The following is a 23,121-nucleotide window of genomic DNA, read 5'->3' as shown; positions in this document are numbered from 1 at the left end:
GGGAAAAGGTAGTTGGAAGAGAGGATAAGGGGAACAAACGAACAGAACCGGCAAACTAACATGACGTAATGGCCTAACATATACCAATGAGACTGACCGACAGGGTTAGCAAACAAAAACAGAACTGACAGACGTGAGACAAGAAATAATCCCACAGGAAGTGAGGGGCAGACAGGACTTAAATACACGACAGGTAGCGAGAGGCAGGTGAGGGTGATTACACTCATTGTGAGGTCTTTCTTTCTTTCTTTCTTTCTTTCTTTCTTTCTTTCTTTCTTTCTTTCTTTCTTTCTTTCTTTCTTTCTTTCTTTCCTAGTCTACATTTCTTTTCTAGTCTCCATACAAAATACTTCCCATGCCCTCTACCAAATTGAGCAAAGTGAGCAAATATGCAAAAACATGCATCCCTTGATTGCCTGGACGCCAAAATGGGTGTCAAGCTATAGAACAAAAATGCGGCACAAAGCCTCCATATCGGGGCTGGGGTGGGGATGGTAACGATTCGAATCAGTTGCACATTATAAATATGCAGATGGGGTAGCCACGCCAAAAGTGCTTGGGATCATGTGTCATGCGCGTCAAAAAAAAAAAAAAAATAGACCCACACAATCGTGTGCGTGTGTGCGTGCGTGCGCGTAAGTAGTACGACTAACGATGCTGGGATGTCTGCGCTGCAGGATGACTGGATGGATACAGGCTGAAGGAGAATGAGGGGGATCAGAAGGGGGGAGGGGGGCAGAGCGCCATCTGGTTACCGTGGCGCGTGCTGCACGCGTGGTTCCCCAGAGTGCAGCGGCATCTGATGGTTTGTCATACATCTTCAGTTATTGTTCGATACTATTCTAACTTGAAACTCGCTGATAAGTACACACATTTGGGAAAGCGCGAATAAGCGTGGAATAAAATAAATAAATTCAGTGTCCACTGAATTATCCACTACTTGGCAGAAATGAAACAAACGCGCAGTCATTTATTTTGAGTTATTTTCCAAAATGTTCTGCTGTTTTCTTTGTGTGCATCAAATCAGCGACGCCCCCGACCCTCCCGGTTCCAGCACCTGCCATTCTGCGCGTAGCGTTGGCAGCAGGACGCACAAACACCCTGCAGGTATTGCGACCTCGCCCCAACACCCCCTCCCCGGCTAGAACTGCATAAACCTCATATGCAAAACTATTGTTGTCAAAATGTGTGAGCAGATGTTATTTGGAAGTAGCGTGGCTTGGGTTTACTTGATGTAGCGTGGATTGGAGCAGGAGACTGGTTGCCTGCGGACCCTATTTCCATGCATCCACGCAGGCTGCTTCAATTCAGACAGCTGTATTACGCTGTGTGTTGTTTAAGTATTTATTTAATAAATGGGCGCCCCCGTGAAAAATATGTAGTTTTACATGAGCAAACATCCTTAGGTTTAAACGCAGTAAAATGCATTTTATGATGAACACTGAAACAACACCACAAAGAGCCAATAATGCTGCAAGTATTTAACATTTTTATACAATCTGAAATAAAATCAAAACAATCGAGTAGAACGAACTAATTCATGGCATTGGATTGACTTTGTTTCATATTTAGAACAGTCTTGAGTCTACGCGTAAAAACGCAAAAAAAAACAACAACCGTGGTTTCTGTAGAATTACGCACAACTATACAATCCGTGTTATTTTTTCTACGACAAATAAAGTAATGCAATAAATTTCATATATATGTAACTATTGAAAAAATGGCATCTTCAAATGTTTTCAGGTTGGTTTTGTGTGCGAGCAAACAAGTTTTACGCGTGGCGTCTGGATGTGGATTATGCATATATTTTTTGCTTATCATAATGCAGACACGCAATGCAGTTGTCACGCTTGGATTTAAGTAGAAGACAGATGGCTATCCTAATGTCCTAATAAACGTGAAGCCTTTTATTCTGTTGTTTTCATCGAATGCGTGGCCAGTCACGACGTTTGGTGTTGGCTTGGGGGCGTAGCCGTGACGCACGGGTACCGACGCTGTGGACGCGGATATAAACCGCAGCCGCTGACGGTTGGACACAGTTCTCACCTGGTATCTGTCGAGGATACATCTCCAGAACTCATAGGACGAAGAACATGTCTCCAAACATGACTTGTGATGCTCTAGCATCATTTTCCCCGAGGTCTACCGTGGCCAAAAGAAAAGAAGCCTTAGAGCTCAGAAAGGTGAGTTGTCTTTCCTCATACATTTAAATGTGCTCAAATGTTTATTTATTGTACCGCCACTAAACTTTGTTCATTCTCTTCAGACGATGAAACCATTGGTAGAAAAAAGAAGGCGTGCTCGTATTAACGACAGCCTGAACCACTTGAAGGACCTCATTCTTCCTCTTACCGGCAAAGATGTATGTTGTTTTTAATTTCAGTTCATTGAACATATTTTTAGATGTGAAACGATCAAAGTAAGGGTTTGGCTCGTTTGTTTTAACATCTGATATATTTTTTAACATCTGCAGAAAAGTCGCTACTCTAAGCTGGAGAAAGCAGACATCCTGGAGATGACTGTGAGGTTCCTCAGTGACATGCCCCCTGTCCAAAATAAAAGTGAGTAGCCTGCTCAAAGAAGAGCCTGCTCACAATAAGTCAGAAGTACAATACAGCTTTTTTTATACGTTCATTCGTTGAGTCAACAGCTCAACATCATCACTTGTATTTCAGATTCCACAGAGAGTTACAAAGAGGGCTACAAAGCTTGCCTCCAGCGCGTTTCTGCGCTCCTTCCGAAAAGCAGCCTCGAGCCCGACGCCACCCGACAGGTGACCGACTTCATCCAGCGGTCCATGTCGGCTAACATCAACAGGCAGTGCCACAACTGCTGCAGCCAGAGCTCTGCGGCTTTCCCGCACATCCAGCAGAGGCTTCTTAGCCTGAAGTCCAGCCTAGGTCACAAACCCCAGGGCGCGGTGTATCCAAGTGGAGCGCGCTCAGCTCCACAGCTCAACATTGCCCCCATGTGGAGACCCTGGTAGATTATTCTCGTCAAGTAGGTCCGCAGCACGCCCGCAAAACGACTATGGCAGCATGTTATATACATGTACATATTACATGTCGACTTGTAAAGGCCTGCGTTTAAGATTTACCATAAATCGACTTAGCCGAGTATTGTATACTTTCCCTTTCGCGTACGCGTCGGTTGTCTTGCATAGGTTGACATCTAGACTGTCGTATTTGTTTAAAACTCTGCATGTATGTTTTAGGTTAAATATTTGGTCTGTTTTGATGACTGAATGATTAAGGGCTATTGAAACCGCCCTGTAAGACCCTAAGGGTCACTGTTAGTGAATTTGCACTGTATGACTTCAGTGTTGTGAATCTGTGCAGATTGATTTTGTGGACACATTGTGTGTCACTGCAGGTATCCTTTTTTGGGATGTTTTATTCCATTTTATAGCATTTTTTTAACGTTTGTGTAATGTATGTATTTAAAAAAAATAAAACTTCGACGTCGTAGTAATGTGTGCTTGTCTTTTTTCCCTCATGCTGTAGAATTCTGTTTGTACAGTAGGCCTATATAAACGTTAATGCATCCCTTATCATTACACAATGTCGGGACAACATCAAAGCGGTAACATTTTGCTACACCACATTGTAGTTGTCCTCTGAAAACAAACACTGCAATTGGTTTACAACCCACTGGCATCAAAAGTGAGTACACCCCTAGGTGAAAATATCTAGGATAGGCCATAAGTGTTTTTTTTTTTTATTACATTTTGTGTGGCCAGCATTAATTTCTAGTTCTGTCCCAATGCTTTTGGACATGTGGGCGTATGTATGTTTTCTCATTTTTTACCTTTATTGAAATAAATCTTGTTTCAGCCTCAGTGTCTTCTTGTATTGGTGTCTGTGGCTCTCTAAAGGCCACGAATGTTATTGCCAAGGCGTGTTGCGTTCATGTACTCAAGAGTTGCCTTGTTCAAAAGGAACCCAACGCATGGACGCTGTTGATTGTTGGCGTGACATTTCCAAACTAACCACCAGATACATTTGATGAAATTGTGTTCGTGTTCAGCAGTTCAATTGTTTTCAACACATTGCATTTCCTGATATAGTCGGACTTGCCTCCACACAAATTTGAGTTCTGGTGCAAGCCCTCTTGAGCGGGGCTGAACTCTCTTCCACTCTGGAGTTGCTCACGGTGAGAGGCGTTGAGCAGGTGTGGGTATACTTATTGCCCCCAGCTGGGCGCCTGCACATTGGGGCTCATCCCGGTGAACAAGAGGGTAGCCTCCCTTCGTCTTTGGGTGGGGGGAGGGGTTCTGACTGATCATTGTGTCTATGCACCAAACAGCAGCTCAGAGTACCCACACTTGTTTGAGTCCCTGGAAGAAGTGCTGGTGAATGCTGCTCCAGGTGGTAGAGAGCATGTAGGCTCCCTCGTCTCTGTTGATGGTCCTCGGGCCTCGTTTACGGATCTCAATGGCCTCCCTGATCTAACGCTGATGTTTATTTTCTTCGGTCAGATGACTCTGGCCTTTTCCCTGGTGCAGCATTTTGGTGAGGTGAAGGGACAGCAGAGGGCGTGACTCATCTGTCAAATCTGACAGGTGAGTCACGCCTTCATTCATCGATCAGCTGATAAAGGCGCGTCACAATTACAGCAGTGACACTCTGATGAAGGCGGAAGTTCACGCCAAAACATGTCAGGTAATGCAACCTAAAATGCCCTGTTTGTGATAAAAGAACCAAAAAGTGATTGAAAAAGGAAACAGAATGAACTTAGTACAACATACAGGGAATTGTATGCCCCGACCGGCGTCCATCCATCGCGAGACTTTACTCGCTGGCTTAATCTACTTCAAAGTTGAAGTCTGCTTTATTGTCATTTTCTTCACTTATTAAGACACTCAAAGAGATCGAAATTTGGTTTCCCACTGTCCCAAGGTGACTAGACACATCACACAACACATAGCACAAAGAGTAAAAACAATAGAAAAGAGTGATGAATAAGCAAATAACCAAAATAAATAAAATATAAATAGACGTTATGCAGCCGAGGGTGGAGGGGGTGTTTTGCACGCGTTCCATTTCCATCCATGTTATTGTTGGTGACTGCGTCGAAATGTTTAGTGATGGCGTAGTGCATCAAACGGGATGTGTTGGTGGATGATAAAGCATTTTTTGTCATCTTTGAGTCATATCATCAAACACACCTACACGTCAAACACATAGAAGATGATGACACCACGCAACATGATGCTCACGTCTTTATTGAACATGAAAATATGTATAGCTCAAAAACTGGACCAAAATGTGCATGAATGATTCGGCTTCATGTCCTAGCAGCACGTCATGCGTCGTTGTACACTTGTTCACCAACAGGGGGCGCAAAGTGCCCACCATCACCACCACACACTCCCTTTCACAGTCTCAGATCCTTGTTAAACAGAAGATCAATTGTTCTGCAAACACAATTTAAGATACATACTTTACTTCAAACAGTTATCAGGTGTCATATGTACAATCACAAAATAAACTTAGTGACACTGCTAATAGCCTATCTGAAAACATTAAATGGGAAGTCACTGTTTTGCTAAATGAATGTCTGAAAAGCAAGTACGTTTGCATTTTGTGTCCCCCTACATATAATTTTGTGCTGTTGTGTGTACTGACACATTGAACTCTAGGCTTATTCCTTGCCCCTTTCATCATTTTTCACTTTCTTTTCTTGGGATAAATATATCTAATAACAAATGTGTATCTGCCGCTTTGTGTCTATGTGAGGGTCCATATGCTGATACTGTTCGTACACATAATAGAGAATTATGCCATTTATTGATACTCCGTACATTTGAGCCTGGTCACGTTATATGGTACTGCCTGTCGAATATTTATTTGAACAACAGGTGGCAGTATTTGGTGTTTCAATAAGGCCTCAAGTAGTGGTTTGGTTTATTCCAAATATAAACATGATGATACAAACTACAAACATAAACAAGAAAAAGGAGAGTAAAACAAAAATAGCACACAATGAAGGTGTGAATAGCCATTCATTTTCTGTACAGCTTGTTTCCACTGGGGTTGCAGGTGTACTGGATCATATCCCAGCAGTGATCGGGCAGTAAGCAGGGGACACCCTAAACTGGTTACCAGCCAATTGCTGGGCACACAGAGACGAACTACTATCCGCGTTCGCACTCACACCTATGGGCAATTTTGAGTGCTAAATAGGCCAACTGTGCATGTGTTTGGGATGTGGGAGGAAACCGAAGTGCCCGGAAAGAAACCCACACAGACATGGGGAGAAGATGCAAACTCTACATGAGGAGGGCTGGAGATGGAATTAAACCCTCACCCTCTGAACTGTGAAGTGGATGTGCTAACAAATCCTCCACAATGATACCGTGAAAAAAAATTGTGTAGTATAATAATTAAAGATAACTTTGTGTATAATAGATTATTTTAGTAGTACAGATTAATTATTGCTTCTGTTTTAATAAGAAATTCACAGGAAGAGGATCTTGAAAAGAATAATGGCACATTAAACTCCAATCGCAATAATGGTGGGTCATAATTACATTATTTTGTAAAACTGCTCAGTCGCAGTTGAGATGAAAAATATTGAATTTTTCCTCGATGCCTATTGTTGTTCTGCTTTTCTAAAAAAGTTGTGACATTTTTTGTCATCATGTGACTATGTAGAAAAGGGGTGGCCAAACCTTTTCAGCTGGCGAGCTGCTTTTGAAATGACCAAGTCACAAAAATCTACCCACTAAAATATTTATATAGATAATAATCTTGTCTGTTGTCCGAATCAAACCTTTTAACTCTGGATCTGGTCTTCCTTTACTGATAACCTAATGATTTCACTGTAAAATCGTTTGGATATGAAATCCTCCATTATAATACAAAATGTGAGTGATAATGACTTACTTGTTTGCTGTTCTCCTCATGTATTCATATCATAATGGCTGACGTAATTTCCAGAACTCCAAATGAACACACACGGAACTTACAGTACATCATTGAAATGAACGCAAATGCAATTTGCGCAGTCCCCTAAAAAGAAACAATGACAAAATAAAACCAGTATATTTTGTTTGTATTTGACTTCATAAAAACCTACAGTAATAGCATAATTGAAAAGAATGTAAAGAATTACAGAAAAACACTTTGTACTTCACGATTTCATGCTTCAGTACAATACAAAGAGTTGGGCCACTAAGCTTCAATCAGTTTCTAGTGTACATAATATAGTATGCCCGCAAGTATTGTTATATTTTCTGCCAACAAGTGTTGCTGCAACGTTTGTGTTTAAATATTGGAGCTATAATGACTGCAAAATTCATCTAGGTTTGTTAGCATTGTATGTTAGCCTTAAGCTCAGACAAAACTAAAACATCCGGAAGATGCCAAAATACTTGTGGTAAATTGTGACCTTTGGAAATGAGTAATAATGACTTACTTGTTTGCTGATTTCTTCATGTATTCATTTCATAATGGCTGACGTCATTTTTAAAATTCCAAATGAACACACTTGGAACTTATAGTACACCATTGAAATAAAGGCAAATGCAATTTGCGAAGCCCCCTAAAAAAATAATGACATGAGTTAGGTTTGTTAGAATTGTAAGTCAGCATTAAGCTAAAACATTGTTGTAAAGTGTGACTCGGGGAGGGGGGGAGGGGAGGGCGTTCCTCCCAATCCCGCCCTTCCAGGTCTCACTTTCCTTGCCCACGTGAGCATTGAAGTCACCCAGTAGTAGAACGACGGAGTCCCCAGAAGGAACGCTCGCCAGCATTTCTTCCAAGGACTCCAAAAAGGGTGGATACTCTGAGCTGCTGTTTGGTGCATAGACACAAACATAAGTCAGAGCCCGTCCCCCCACCCGAAGGCGGAGGGAGGCTACCCTCTCGTTCACCTGGGTGAACCCCAATGTGCAGGTGCCAAGCTGGGAGGGGGACAATAAGTATGCCCACCCCTGCTTGACGCCTCTCACCGTGGGCAACTTCCAGAGTGGAAGAGAGTCCAACCCCTCTCGAGAGGGCTTGAACCGGAAACCAAACTGCGTGAGGAGGCAGGTCCGACTATGTCTAGTCGGAGCTTTTCTGCCTCGCACACCAGCTCGGGCTCCTTCGTCCAGGCGCATCCAAGGTGGTCCTGGCTTTAAACCGGACACCCTCAATGCCTTGGCTGCGCCTAGAAATTCTGTCCATAAAAGTTATGAACAGAATCGGTGACAAAGGGCAGCCTTGGCGGAGTCGAACATCGACCGGTCTGCCGATGTCTACCGTCCCCGATGTCCACGCAATGTGGTAGAGGCGTGTCAGCCATGACAGCCCAACAACATCCAGGGCCTTTAAAAACTCTGGGCAGATCTCATCCACCCCTGGGGCCTTGCCCCCGAGGAGTTTTTTAACTACCTCAGTGACTTGGACCCCAGAGATTGGAGAGTCCGCCTCAGAGTATCCAGGCCCTGCTTCCACAATGGAAGGCGTGTCGGAATTGAGGAGGTCTTCGAAGTATTCTCCCCACAGACTCACGACGTCCCGAGTCGAGGTCAGCAGCACGCCATCTCCACTGTAAACAGTGTTGACGATGCACTGCTTCCCCTTCCTGAGACGCCGGATGGTGTGGTGGACCAGAATACTGCGGCATAGGGTGTCCTGATGCACACATGGACACCCTTACGTTTGAACATGGTGTTCATTATTGGCAATCCGTGTCAAGCACAGAAGTCCAATAATAGAAGACCGCTCGGGTTAAGATCGGCGTTCCTCCCAATTACCTCTCACCGTGGGCAACTAAGAGAGTCCAGCCCCTCGATCTAGGCGATCTAGGCGCATGCGAGGCGGTCCTGGCGTCATCCAAGCGCATCCAAGGCGGTCCCGGCCTCGTCCAGGCGCATCCAAGGCGGTCCCAGCGTCGTCCAGGCCTTCCAAGGTGGTCCCGGCGTCGTCCAGGCGCATCCATGGGGGTCCCGGCGTTGTGCAGGCGCATACAAGATGGTCCTGAAGTTATCCAGGCACGTCCAAGGCGCATCCAAGCAAGTCCCGGCGTCGTCCAGGCGCATCCAAGGCGCATCCAAGGTGCGTCCAAGGGGCATCCAAGCCAGTCCCGGCGTCGTCCAAGCGCATCCAAGGCGGTCGCGTCGTTGTTCAGGCACATGAGGCGGTCCCGGCGACGTCCAGGCGCATCCAAGGCGGCCCCGGCGTCGTCCAAGCACATTCAAGGAGGTCCCGGCTTCGTTCAGGCGCCTCCAAGAATGTCCCGGCGTCCTTCCAAGGATGTCCCGGCGTCGTCCAAGCACATCCAAGGCGTAATCCAAAGTGGTCCCAGCGTCGTCCAGGCGTCTCCAAGGCGCGTTGGGAGCATCCAAGGCTGTCCTCGCGTCATCCAGGCCATCCAAGGCGGTCCCGGCGTCGTCCAGACGAAGCCAAGGCGGTCCCGGCGTCATTCATCCAGGCGCATCTAAGGCGGTCCCAGCGTCGTCCAGGCGCATCCAAGGCGGTCCCAGCGTCGTCCAGGCCTTCCAAGGTGGTCCCGGCGTCGTCCAGGCGCATCCATGGGGGTCCCGGCGTTGTGCAGGCGCATACAAGATGGTCCTGAAGTTATCCAGGCACATCCAAGGCGCATACAAGGTGCGTCCAAGGCGCATCCAAGCTAGTCCCGGCGTCGTCCAGGCGCATCCAAGGCGCATACAAGGTGCGTCCAAGGCGCATCCAAGCCAGTCCCGGCGTCGTCCAGGCGCATCCAAGGCGGTCCCGGCGACGTCCAGGCGCATCCAAGGCGGCCCCGGCGACGTCCAGGCGCATCCAAGGCGTCGTCCAGGCACATCCAAGGCGGTCCCGGCTTCGTTCAGGCGCCTCCAGGAATGTTCCGGCGTCCTTCCAAGGATGTCCCGGTGTCGTCCAAGCACATCCAAGGCGTAATCCAAAGTGGTCCCAGCGTCGTCCAGGCGTCTCCAAGGCGCGTTGGGAGCATCCAAGGCTGTCCTCGCGTCGTCCAGGCCATCCAAGGCGGTCCCGGCGTCGTCCAGACGAAGCCAAGGCGGTCCCGGCGTCGTCCAGACGAAGCCAAGGCGGTCCCGGCCTCATTCATCCAGGCGCATCTAAGGCGGTCCCAGCGTCGTCCAGGCGCATCCAAGGCGGTCCCAGCGTCGTCCAGGCCTTCCAAGGTGGTCCCGGCGTCGTCCAGGCGCATCCATGGGGGTCCCGGCGTTGTGCAGGCGCATACAAGATGGTCCTGAAGTTATCCAGGCACATCCAAGGCGCATACAAGGTGCGTCCAAGGCGCATCCAAGCTAGTCCCGGCGTCGTCCAGGCGCATCCAAGGCGCATCCAAGGTGCGTCCAAGGCGCATCCAAGCCAGTCCCGGCGTCGTCCAGGCGCATCCAAGGCGGTCCCGGCGACGTCCAGGCGCATCCAAGGCGGCCCCGGCGACGTCCAGGCGCATCCAAGGCGTCGTCCAGGCACATCCAAGGCGGTCCCGGCTTCGTTCAGGCGCCTCCAAGAATGTTCCGGCGTCCTTCCAAGGATGTCCCGGTGTCGTCCAAGCACATCCAAGGCGTAATCCAAAGTGGTCCCAGCGTCGTCCAGGCGTCTCCAAGGCGCGTTGGGAGCATCCAAGGCTGTCCTCGCGTCGTCCAGGCCATCCAAGGCGGTCCCGGCGTCGTCCAGACGAAGCCAAGGCGGTCCCGGCGTCGTCCAGACGAAGCCAAGGCGGTCCCGGCCTCATTCATCCAGGCGCATCTAAGGCGGTCCCAGCGTCGTCCAGGCGCATCCAAGGCGGTCCCAGCGTCGTCCAAGCGCATCCAAGGCGGTCCCAGCGTCGTCCAGGCCTTCCAAGGTGGTCCCGGCGTCGTCCAGGCGCATCCATGGGGGTCCCGGCGTTGTGCAGGCGCATACAAGATGGTCCTGAAGTTATCCAGGCACATCCAAGGCGCATACAAGGTGCGTCCAAGGCGCATCCAAGCTAGTCCCGGCGTCGTCCAGGCGCATCCAAGGCGCATACAAGGTGCGTCCAAGGCGCATCCAAGCCAGTCCCGGCGTCGTCCAGGCGCATCCAAGGCGGTCCCGGCGACGTCCAGGCGCATCCAAGGCGGCCCCGGCGACGTCCAGGCGCATCCAAGGCGGCCCCGGCGTCGTCCAGGCACATCCAAGGCGGTCCCGGCTTCGTTCAGGCGCCTCCAAGAATGTCCCTGCGTCCTTCCAAGGATGTCCCGGCGTCGTCCAAGCACATCCAAGGCGTAATCCAAAGTGGTCCCAGCGTCGTCCAGGCGTCTCCAAGGCGCGTTGGGAGCATCCAAGGCTGTCCTCGCGTCGTCCAGGCCATCCAAGGCGGTCCCGGCGTCGTCCAGGCGCATCCATGGCGCATCCCGGGGTCGTCCAGGCGCATCCATGGCGCATCCCGGGGTCGTCCAGGCGCCTCCAAGGCGCGTCAGGAGCTTCCAAGGCTGTCCCGGCGTCGTCCAGGCGCAACCAAGGCGGTCCCTGAATCCAGGCGTATGCAAAGCGGTCCCGCCGTCGTCCAGGCGCATCCAAGTTGATCCTGGCTTCGTCCAAACGCATCCGAGGCAGTCCTGGCGACGTCCAGGTGCATCCAAGGCGGTCCCGGCGACGTTCAGGTGCATCCAATGCGGTCCCGGCGACGTTCAGGTGCATCCAATGCGGTCCCGGCGTCGTCCAGACGCAGCCAAGGCGGTCCCGGCGTCGTCCAGCACAGCCAAGAAGGTCCCGGCGTCGTCCGGGCGCATTCAAGTCGGTCCCGACGTCGTCCGGGCGCATTCAAGGCTCATCCATGGCACATCCAAAGCGGTCCGTCCCGGCGTGGTCCAGGCGCATCCAAGGCGGCCCCGGCGTGGTCCAGGCGCATCCTGGGCAGTCCCGTCCTTGTCCAGACAGCGCATGAGGCGGTCCCGGCGTAGTCCAGGCACATCTAAGACGGTCCCGGCGCCGTCCAGGTTTATCCAAGACGGTCCCGGCGCCGTCCAGGCGCATCCAAGGTGGTCCAGGCGCATCCAAGGATTTCCCGGCCTCGTCCAGGCGCATCCAAGGATGTCCCGGCCTCGTCCAGGCGCATCCAAGGCGGTCCCGGCATGGCTTTATCCAGGGGCAGGCCAGGGAGTCAGTCAAGGTTTCATCCGGGTGCAGGCCAGGCAGTAAGGCCAGTGGCTTTATCCAGGCGAAGGCCAGGCAGTCATGGCTTCATCCAGGCGCAGGCCAGCCTGGCAATAATGGCTTCATCCAGGCAAAAGGCAGGCAGGCAGATTTTCATGAATTCATCAACATGCAGACCAGACAGCGAGGCAGTCAAAGCTTCATCCAGGTGCATTCCAGGCAGGCAATAACAGCTTTGGCCAGGCAGGAAGGCAGTTCTAGTTTCATCTAAGCGCAGGGCAGGGGTGGGCAGTTTCAACCAGGCTCAGGCACATGACATAGTTGCGAACAAAAGACTGTGATGCTAGCTGTTACACTGTCGATGGTGTTTTCCATAATGTGTTAGCATCAAGCTAACCAAGCTTTGCATTCATCACATTTTCTACACAAATGTGTCAAATCTGTATTGGGTGGGTTGCAGCCAACAAAATAATTGAGCCACTAAGCTTCAATCAGTTTTTAGCATACATAATATACTATGCCCGTGAGTATTGTTATTTTCTGCCTACAAGTGTTGTTGCAAAGTTTGTGTTCAAATATTGGAGCTATCATGACTGCAACATTGATGTAGGTTTGTTAGCATTGTATGTTAGCATTAAGCGCAGACAAAACCAAAACATCCGGGAGATGTTAAAATACTTGTCGTAAAGTGTGACTTCTGGAAATGAGTGGTAAAGACTTACTTGTTTGCTGTTCTCCTCATGTATTCATATCATAATGGCTGACGTAATTTCCAGAACTCCAAATGAACACACACGGAACTTACAGTACATCATTGAAATGAACGCAAATGCAATTTGCGCAGTCCCCTAAAAAGAAACAATGACAAAATAAAACCAGTATATTTTGTTTGTATTTGACTTCATAAAAACCTACAGTAATAGCATAATTGAAAAGAATGTAAAGAATTACAGAAAAACACTTTGTACTTCACGATTTCATGCTTCAGTACAATACAAAGAGTTGGGCCACTAAGCTTCAATCAGTTTCTAGTGTACATAATATAGTATGCCCGCAAGTATTGTTATATTTTCTGCCAACAAGTGTTGCTGCAACGTTTGTGTTTAAATATTGGAGCTATAATGACTGCAAAATTCATCTAGGTTTGTTAGCATTGTATGTTAGCCTTAAGCTCAGACAAAACTAAAACATCCGGAAGATGCCAAAATACTTGTGGTAAATTGTGACCTTTGGAAATGAGTAATAATGACTTACTTGTTTGCTGATTTCTTCATGTATTCATTTCATAATGGCTGACGTCATTTTTAAAATTCCAAATGAACACACTTGGAACTTATAGTACACCATTGAAATAAAGGCAAATGCAATTTGCGAAGCCCCCTAAAAAAATAATGACATGAGTTAGGTTTGTTAGAATTGTAAGTCAGCATTAAGCTAAAACATTGTTGTAAAGTGTGACTCGGGGAGGGGGGGAGGGGAGGGCGTTCCTCCCAATCCCGCCCTTCCAGGTCTCACTTTCCTTGCCCACGTGAGCATTGAAGTCACCCAGTAGTAGAACGACGGAGTCCCCAGAAGGAACGCTCGCCAGCATTTCTTCCAAGGACTCCAAAAAGGGTGGATACTCTGAGCTGCTGTTTGGTGCATAGACACAAACATAAGTCAGAGCCCGTCCCCCCACCCGAAGGCGGAGGGAGGCTACCCTCTCGTTCACCTGGGTGAACCCCAATGTGCAGGTGCCAAGCTGGGAGGGGGACAATAAGTATGCCCACCCCTGCTTGACGCCTCTCACCGTGGGCAACTTCCAGAGTGGAAGAGAGTCCAACCCCTCTCGAGAGGGCTTGAACCGGAAACCAAACTGCGTGAGGAGGCAGGTCCGACTATGTCTAGTCGGAGCTTTTCTGCCTCGCACACCAGCTCGGGCTCCTTCGTCCAGGCGCATCCAAGGTGGTCCTGGCTTTAAACCGGACACCCTCAATGCCTTGGCTGCGCCTAGAAATTCTGTCCATAAAAGTTATGAACAGAATCGGTGACAAAGGGCAGCCTTGGCGGAGTCGAACATCGACCGGTCTGCCGATGTCTACCGTCCCCGATGTCCACGCAATGTGGTAGAGGCGTGTCAGCCATGACAGCCCAACAACATCCAGGGCCTTTAAAAACTCTGGGCAGATCTCATCCACCCCTGGGGCCTTGCCCCCGAGGAGTTTTTTAACTACCTCAGTGACTTGGACCCCAGAGATTGGAGAGTCCGCCTCAGAGTATCCAGGCCCTGCTTCCACAATGGAAGGCGTGTCGGAATTGAGGAGGTCTTCGAAGTATTCTCCCCACAGACTCACGACGTCCCGAGTCGAGGTCAGCAGCACGCCATCTCCACTGTAAACAGTGTTGACGATGCACTGCTTCCCCTTCCTGAGACGCCGGATGGTGTGGTGGACCAGAATACTGCGGCATAGGGTGTCCTGATGCACACATGGACACCCTTACGTTTGAACATGGTGTTCATTATTGGCAATCCGTGTCAAGCACAGAAGTCCAATAATAGAAGACCGCTCGGGTTAAGATCGGCGTTCCTCCCAATTACCTCTCACCGTGGGCAACTAAGAGAGTCCAGCCCCTCGATCTAGGCGATCTAGGCGCATGCGAGGCGGTCCTGGCGTCATCCAAGCGCATCCAAGGCGGTCCCGGCCTCGTCCAGGCGCATCCAAGGCGGTCCCAGCGTCGTCCAGGCCTTCCAAGGTGGTCCCGGCGTCGTCCAGGCGCATCCATGGGGGTCCCGGCGTTGTGCAGGCGCATACAAGATGGTCCTGAAGTTATCCAGGCACGTCCAAGGCGCATCCAAGCAAGTCCCGGCGTCGTCCAGGCGCATCCAAGGCGCATCCAAGGTGCGTCCAAGGGGCATCCAAGCCAGTCCCGGCGTCGTCCAAGCGCATCCAAGGCGGTCGCGTCGTTGTTCAGGCACATGAGGCGGTCCCGGCGACGTCCAGGCGCATCCAAGGCGGCCCCGGCGTCGTCCAAGCACATTCAAGGAGGTCCCGGCTTCGTTCAGGCGCCTCCAAGAATGTCCCGGCGTCCTTCCAAGGATGTCCCGGCGTCGTCCAAGCACATCCAAGGCGTAATCCAAAGTGGTCCCAGCGTCGTCCAGGCGTCTCCAAGGCGCGTTGGGAGCATCCAAGGCTGTCCTCGCGTCATCCAGGCCATCCAAGGCGGTCCCGGCGTCGTCCAGACGAAGCCAAGGCGGTCCCGGCGTCATTCATCCAGGCGCATCTAAGGCGGTCCCAGCGTCGTCCAGGCGCATCCAAGGCGGTCCCAGCGTCGTCCAGGCCTTCCAAGGTGGTCCCGGCGTCGTCCAGGCGCATCCATGGGGGTCCCGGCGTTGTGCAGGCGCATACAAGATGGTCCTGAAGTTATCCAGGCACATCCAAGGCGCATACAAGGTGCGTCCAAGGCGCATCCAAGCTAGTCCCGGCGTCGTCCAGGCGCATCCAAGGCGCATACAAGGTGCGTCCAAGGCGCATCCAAGCCAGTCCCGGCGTCGTCCAGGCGCATCCAAGGCGGTCCCGGCGACGTCCAGGCGCATCCAAGGCGGCCCCGGCGACGTCCAGGCGCATCCAAGGCGTCGTCCAGGCACATCCAAGGCGGTCCCGGCTTCGTTCAGGCGCCTCCAAGAATGTTCCGGCGTCCTTCCAAGGATGTCCCGGTGTCGTCCAAGCACATCCAAGGCGTAATCCAAAGTGGTCCCAGCGTCGTCCAGGCGTCTCCAAGGCGCGTTGGGAGCATCCAAGGCTGTCCTCGCGTCGTCCAGGCCATCCAAGGCGGTCCCGGCGTCGTCCAGACGAAGCCAAGGCGGTCCCGGCGTCGTCCAGACGAAGCCAAGGCGGTCCCGGCGTCATTCATCCAGGCGCATCTAAGGCGGTCCCAGCGTCGTCCAGGCGCATCCAAGGCGGTCCCAGCGTCGTCCAAGCGCATCCAAGGCGGTCCCAGCGTCGTCCAGGCCTTCCAAGGTGGTCCCGGCGTCGTCCAGGCGCATCCATGGGGGTCCCGGCGTTGTGCAGGCGCATACAAGATGGTCCTGAAGTTATCCAGGCACATCCAAGGCGCATACAAGGTGCGTCCAAGGCGCATCCAAGCTAGTCCCGGCGTCGTCCAGGCGCATCCAAGGCGCATACAAGGTGCGTCCAAGGGGCATCCAAGCCAGTCCCGGCGTCGTCCAGGCGGATCCAAGGCGGTCCCGGCGACGTCCAGGCGCATCCAAGGCGGCCCCGGCGACGTCCAGGCGCATCCAAGGCGGCCCCGGCGTCGTCCAGGCACATCCAAGGCGGTCCCGGCTTCGTTCAGGCGCCTCCAAGAATGTCCCTGCGTCCTTCCAAGGATGTCCCGGCGTCGTCCAAGCACATCCAAGGCGTAATCCAAAGTGGTCCCAGCGTCGTCCAGGCGTCTCCAAGGCGCGTTGGGAGCATCCAAGGCTGTCCTCGCGTCGTCCAGGCCATCCAAGGCGGTCCCGGCGTCGTCCAGGCGCATCCATGGCGCATCCCGGGGTCGTCCAGGCGCATCCATGGCGCATCCCGGGGTCGTCCAGGCGCCTCCAAGGCGCGTCAGGAGCTTCCAAGGCTGTCCCGGCGTCGTCCAGGCGCAACCAAGGCGGTCCCTGAATCCAGGCGTATGCAAAGCGGTCCCGCCGTCGTCCAGGCGCATCCAAGTTGATCCTGGCTTCGTCCAAACGCATCCGAGGCAGTCCTGGCGACGTCCAGGTGCATCCAAGGCGGTCCCGGCGACGTTCAGGTGCATCCAATGCGGTCCCGGCGACGTTCAGGTGCATCCAATGCGGTCCCGGCGTCGTCCAGACGCAGCCAAGGCGGTCCCGGCGTCGTCCAGCACAGCCAAGAAGGTCCCGGCGTCGTCCGGGCGCATTCAAGTCGGTCCCGACGTCGTCCGGGCGCATTCAAGGCTCATCCATGGCACATCCAAAGCGGTCCGTCCCGGCGTCATCCAGGCGCATCCAAGGCGGCCCCGGCGTGGTCCAGGCGCATCCTGGGCAGTCCCGTCCTTGTCCAGACAGCGCATGAGGCGGTCCCGGCGTAGTCCAGGCACATCTAAGACGGTCCCGGCGCCGTCCAGGTTTATCCAAGACGGTCCCGGCGCCGTCCAGGCGCATCCAAGGTGGTCCAGGCGCATCCAAGGATTTCCCGGCCTCGTCCAGGCGCATCCAAGGATGTCCCGGCCTCGTCCAGGCGCATCCAAGGCGGTCCCGGCATGGCTTTATCCAGGGGCAGGCCAGGGAGTCAGTCAAGGTTTCATCCGGGTGCAGGCCAGGCAGTAAGGCCAGTGGCTTTATCCAGGCGAAGGCCAGGCAGTCATGGCTTCATCCAGGCGCAGGCCAGCCTGGCAATAATGGCTTCATCCAGGCAAAAGGCAGGCAGGCAGATTTTCATGAATTCATCAACATGCAGACCAGACAGCGAGGCAGTCAAAGCTTCATCCAGGTGCATTCCAGGCAGGCAATAACAGCTTTGGCCAGGCAGGAAGGCAGTTCTAGTTTCATCTAAGCGCAGGGCAGGGGTGGGCAGTTTCAACCAGGCTCAGGCACATGACATAGTTGCGAACAAAAGACTGTGATGCTAGCTGTTACACTGTCGATGGTGTTTTCCATAATGTGTTAGCATCAAGCTAACCAAGCTTTGCATTCATCACATTTTCTACACAAATGTGTCAAATCTGTATTGGGTGGGTTGCAGCCAACAAAATAATTGAGCCACTAAGCTTCAATCAGTTTTTAGCATACATAATATACTATGCCCGTGAGTATTGTTATTTTCTGCCTACAAGTGTTGTTGCAAAGTTTGTGTTCAAATATTGGAGCTATCATGACTGCAACATTGATGTAGGTTTGTTAGCATTGTATGTTAGCATTAAGCGCAGACAAAACCAAAACATCCGGGAGATGTTAAAATACTTGTCGTAAAGTGTGACTTCTGGAAATGAGTGGTAAAGACTTACTTGTTTGCTGTTCTCCTCATGTATTCATATCATAATGGCTGACGTAATTTCCAGAACTCCAAATGAACACACACGGAACTTACAGTACATCATTGAAATGAACGCAAATGCAATTTGCGCAGTCCCCTAAAAAGAAACAATGACAAAATAAAACCAGTATATTTTGTTTGTATTTGACTTCATAAAAACCTACAGTAATAGCATAATTGAAAAGAATGTAAAGAATTACAGAAAAACACTTTGTACTTCACGATTTCATGCTTCAGTACAATACAAAGAGTTGGGCCACTAAGCTTCAATCAGTTTCTAGTGTACATAATATAGTATGCCCGCAAGTATTGTTATATTTTCTGCCAACAAGTGTTGCTGCAACGTTTGTGTTTAAATATTGGAGCTATAATGACTGCAAAATTCATCTAGGTTTGTTAGCATTGTATGTTAGCCTTAAGCTCAGACAAAACTAAAACATCCGGAAGATGCCAAAATACTTGTGGTAAATTGTGACCTTTGGAAATGAGTAATAATGACTTACTTGTTTGCTGATTTCTTCATGTATTCATTTCATAATGGCTGACGTCATTTTTAAAATTCCAAATGAACACACTTGGAACTTATAGTACACCATTGAAATAAAGGCAAATGCAATTTGCGAAGCCCCCTAAAAAAATAATGACATGAGTTAGGTTTGTTAGAATTGTAAGTCAGCATTAAGCTAAAACATTGTTGTAAAGTGTGACTCGGGGAGGGGGGGAGGGGAGGGCGTTCCTCCCAATCCCGCCCTTCCAGGTCTCACTTTCCTTGCCCACGTGAGCATTGAAGTCACCCAGTAGTAGAACGACGGAGTCCCCAGAAGGAACGCTCGCCAGCATTTCTTCCAAGGACTCCAAAAAGGGTGGATACTCTGAGCTGCTGTTTGGTGCATAGACACAAACATAAGTCAGAGCCCGTCCCCCCACCCGAAGGCGGAGGGAGGCTACCCTCTCGTTCACCTGGGTGAACCCCAATGTGCAGGTGCCAAGCTGGGAGGGGGACAATAAGTATGCCCACCCCTGCTTGACGCCTCTCACCGTGGGCAACTTCCAGAGTGGAAGAGAGTCCAACCCCTCTCGAGAGGGCTTGAACCGGAAACCAAACTGCGTGAGGAGGCAGGTCCGACTATGTCTAGTCGGAGCTTTTCTGCCTCGCACACCAGCTCGGGCTCCTTCGTCCAGGCGCATCCAAGGTGGTCCTGGCTTTAAACCGGACACCCTCAATGCCTTGGCTGCGCCTAGAAATTCTGTCCATAAAAGTTATGAACAGAATCGGTGACAAAGGGCAGCCTTGGCGGAGTCGAACATCGACCGGTCTGCCGATGTCTACCGTCCCCGATGTCCACGCAATGTGGTAGAGGCGTGTCAGCCATGACAGCCCAACAACATCCAGGGCCTTTAAAAACTCTGGGCAGATCTCATCCACCCCTGGGGCCTTGCCCCCGAGGAGTTTTTTAACTACCTCAGTGACTTGGACCCCAGAGATTGGAGAGTCCGCCTCAGAGTATCCAGGCCCTGCTTCCACAATGGAAGGCGTGTCGGAATTGAGGAGGTCTTCGAAGTATTCTCCCCACAGACTCACGACGTCCCGAGTCGAGGTCAGCAGCACGCCATCTCCACTGTAAACAGTGTTGACGATGCACTGCTTCCCCTTCCTGAGACGCCGGATGGTGTGGTGGACCAGAATACTGCGGCATAGGGTGTCCTGATGCACACATGGACACCCTTACGTTTGAACATGGTGTTCATTATTGGCAATCCGTGTCAAGCACAGAAGTCCAATAATAGAAGACCGCTCGGGTTAAGATCGGCGTTCCTCCCAATTACCTCTCACCGTGGGCAACTAAGAGAGTCCAGCCCCTCGATCTAGGCGATCTAGGCGCATGCGAGGCGGTCCTGGCGTCATCCAAGCGCATCCAAGGCGGTCCCGGCCTCGTCCAGGCGCATCCAAGGCGGTCCCAGCGTCGTCCAGGCCTTCCAAGGTGGTCCCGGCGTCGTCCAGGCGCATCCATGGGGGTCCCGGCGTTGTGCAGGCGCATACAAGATGGTCCTGAAGTTATCCAGGCACGTCCAAGGCGCATCCAAGCAAGTCCCGGCGTCGTCCAGGCGCATCCAAGGCGCATCCAAGGTGCGTCCAAGGGGCATCCAAGCCAGTCCCGGCGTCGTCCAAGCGCATCCAAGGCGGTCGCGTCGTTGTTCAGGCACATGAGGCAGTCCCGGCGACGTCCAGGCGCATCCAAGGCGGCCCCGGCGTCGTCCAAGCACATTCAAGGAGGTCCCGGCTTCGTTCAGGCGCCTCCAAGAATGTCCCGGCGTCCTTCCAAGGATGTCCCGGCGTCGTCCAAGCACATCCAAGGCGTAATCCAAAGTGGTCCCAGCGTCGTCCAGGCGTCTCCAAGGCGCGTTGGGAGCATCCAAGGCTGTCCTCGCGTCATCCAGGCCATCCAAGGCGGTCCCGGCGTCGTCCAGACGAAGCCAAGGCGGTCCCGGCGTCATTCATCCAGGCGCATCTAAGGCGGTCCCAGCGTCGTCCAGGCGCATCCAAGGCGGTCCCAGCGTCGTCCAGGCCTTCCAAGGTGGTCCCGGCGTCGTCCAGGCGCATCCATGGGGGTCCCGGCGTTGTGCAGGCGCATACAAGATGGTCCTGAAGTTATCCAGGCACATCCAAGGCGCATACAAGGTGCGTCCAAGGCGCATCCAAGCTAGTCCCGGCGTCGTCCAGGCGCATCCAAGGCGCATACAAGGTGCGTCCAAGGCGCATCCAAGCCAGTCCCGGCGTCGTCCAGGCGCATCCAAGGCGGTCCCGGCGACGTCCAGGCGCATCCAAGGCGGCCCCGGCGACGTCCAGGCGCATCCAAGGCGTCGTCCAGGCACATCCAAGGCGGTCCCGGCTTCGTTCAGGCGCCTCCAAGAATGTTCCGGCGTCCTTCCAAGGATGTCCCGGTGTCGTCCAAGCACATCCAAGGCGTAATCCAAAGTGGTCCCAGCGTCGTCCAGGCGTCTCCAAGGCGCGTTGGGAGCATCCAAGGCTGTCCTCGCGTCGTCCAGGCCATCCAAGGCGGTCCCGGCGTCGTCCAGACGAAGCCAAGGCGGTCCCGGCGTCGTCCAGACGAAGCCAAGGCGGTCCCGGCGTCATTCATCCAGGCGCATCTAAGGCGGTCCCAGCGTCGTCCAGGCGCATCCAAGGCGGTCCCAGCGTCGTCCAAGCGCATCCAAGGCGGTCCCAGCGTCGTCCAGGCCTTCCAAGGTGGTCCCGGCGTCGTCCAGGCGCATCCATGGGGGTCCCGGCGTTGTGCAGGCGCATACAAGATGGTCCTGAAGTTATCCAGGCACATCCAAGGCGCATACAAGGTGCGTCCAAGGCGCATCCAAGCTAGTCCCGGCGTCGTCCAGGCGCATCCAAGGCGCATACAAGGTGCGTCCAAGGGGCATCCAAGCCAGTCCCGGCGTCGTCCAGGCGGATCCAAGGCGGTCCCGGCGACGTCCAGGCGCATCCAAGGCGGCCCCGGCGACGTCCAGGCGCATCCAAGGCGGCCCCGGCGTCGTCCAGGCACATCCAAGGCGGTCCCGGCTTCGTTCAGGCGCCTCCAAGAATGTCCCTGCGTCCTTCCAAGGATGTCCCGGCGTCGTCCAAGCACATCCAAGGCGTAATCCAAAGTGGTCCCAGCGTCGTCCAGGCGTCTCCAAGGCGCGTTGGGAGCATCCAAGGCTGTCCTCGCGTCGTCCAGGCCATCCAAGGCGGTCCCGGCGTCGTCCAGGCGCATCCATGGCGCATCCCGGGGTCGTCCAGGCGCATCCATGGCGCATCCCGGGGTCGTCCAGGCGCCTCCAAGGCGCGTCAGGAGCTTCCAAGGCTGTCCCGGCGTCGTCCAGGCGCAACCAAGGCGGTCCCTGAATCCAGGCGTATGCAAAGCGGTCCCGCCGTCGTCCAGGCGCATCCAAGTTGATCCTGGCTTCGTCCAAACGCATCCGAGGCAGTCCTGGCGACGTCCAGGTGCATCCAAGGCGGTCCCGGCGACGTTCAGGTGCATCCAATGCGGTCCCGGCGACGTTCAGGTGCATCCAATGCGGTCCCGGCGTCGTCCAGACGCAGCCAAGGCGGTCCCGGCGTCGTCCAGCACAGCCAAGAAGGTCCCGGCGTCGTCCGGGCGCATTCAAGTCGGTCCCGACGTCGTCCGGGCGCATTCAAGGCTCATCCATGGCACATCCAAAGCGGTCCGTCCCGGCGTCATCCAGGCGCATCCAAGGCGGCCCCGGCGTGGTCCAGGCGCATCCTGGGCAGTCCCGTCCTTGTCCAGACAGCGCATGAGGCGGTCCCGGCGTAGTCCAGGCACATCTAAGACGGTCCCGGCGCCGTCCAGGTTTATCCAAGACGGTCCCGGCGCCGTCCAGGCGCATCCAAGGTGGTCCAGGCGCATCCAAGGATTTCCCGGCCTCGTCCAGGCGCATCCAAGGATGTCCCGGCCTCGTCCAGGCGCATCCAAGGCGGTCCCGGCATGGCTTTATCCAGGGGCAGGCCAGGGAGTCAGTCAAGGTTTCATCCGGGTGCAGGCCAGGCAGTAAGGCCAGTGGCTTTATCCAGGCGAAGGCCAGGCAGTCATGGCTTCATCCAGGCGCAGGCCAGCCTGGCAATAATGGCTTCATCCAGGCAAAAGGCAGGCAGGCAGATTTTCATGAATTCATCAACATGCAGACCAGACAGCGAGGCAGTCAAAGCTTCATCCAGGTGCATTCCAGGCAGGCAATAACAGCTTTGGCCAGGCAGGAAGGCAGTTCTAGTTTCATCTAAGCACAGGGCAGGGGTGGGCAGTTTCAACCAGGCTCAGGCACATGACATAGTTGCGAACAAAAGACTGTGATGCTAGCTGTTACACTGTCGATGGTGTTTTCCATAATGTGTTAGCATCAAGCTAACCAAGCTTTGCATTCATCACATTTTCTACACAAATGTGTCAAATCTGTATTGGGTGGGTTGCAGCCAACAAAATAATTGAGCCACTAAGCTTCAATCAGTTTTTAGCATACAT

General features: G+C 52.9%; 2 protein-coding genes across 18 annotated transcripts in view; one reads left to right on the top strand and one right to left on the bottom strand.

Annotated features, from left to right (window-relative positions):
* Positions 1-2,052: 2,052 nt before the first annotated feature.
* LOC147062081 (transcription factor HES-2-like) lies at positions 2,053-3,456 on the top strand. The gene is made up of 4 exons (XM_085921092.1): positions 2,053-2,183; positions 2,267-2,362; positions 2,474-2,561; positions 2,676-3,456. The coding sequence occupies exons 1-4, from the start codon at positions 2,094-2,096 to the stop codon at positions 2,984-2,986; spliced, it is 585 nt and encodes a 194-aa protein (XP_085777218.1). The 5' UTR covers positions 2,053-2,093; the 3' UTR covers positions 2,987-3,456.
* Positions 3,457-5,208: 1,752 nt separating this feature from the next.
* The window catches only part of LOC147062080 (uncharacterized), a 38,322-nt gene continuing 20,409 nt past the window's right edge, over positions 5,209-23,121 (bottom strand). For 6 of the 17 annotated variants that reach the window (XM_085923978.1, XM_085923960.1, XM_085923951.1 and 3 more), the window contains 5 exons: positions 18,598-22,879; positions 13,329-18,191; positions 7,420-12,922; positions 6,888-7,013; positions 5,209-5,416 (listed from right to left, as the gene is read on the bottom strand). Coding sequence is in view for 2 of the 17 variants with exons in the window: in XM_085924061.1 (XP_085780187.1) it covers positions 20,992-22,125 (1,134 nt within the window). In the remaining 15 variants the exon portion in view is untranslated. The remainder of the gene's footprint in view (positions 5,417-6,887; positions 7,014-7,419; positions 12,923-13,328; positions 18,192-18,597; positions 22,880-23,121) is intronic. The other 11 variants (XM_085924006.1, XM_085923996.1, XM_085923933.1 and 8 more) reach the window with 11 other exon arrangements.

The sequence above is a fragment of the Syngnathus leptorhynchus genome, chromosome 1 (genome assembly GCF_054491065.1).
Source record: "Syngnathus leptorhynchus isolate UIUO chromosome 1, UIUO_Slep, whole genome shotgun sequence".
Lineage (NCBI taxonomy): Eukaryota > Metazoa > Chordata > Actinopteri > Syngnathiformes > Syngnathidae > Syngnathus > Syngnathus leptorhynchus.
The sequence above is the reverse complement of the archived record's forward strand: the minus strand, read 5'-3'. Positions and strand labels throughout refer to the sequence as shown.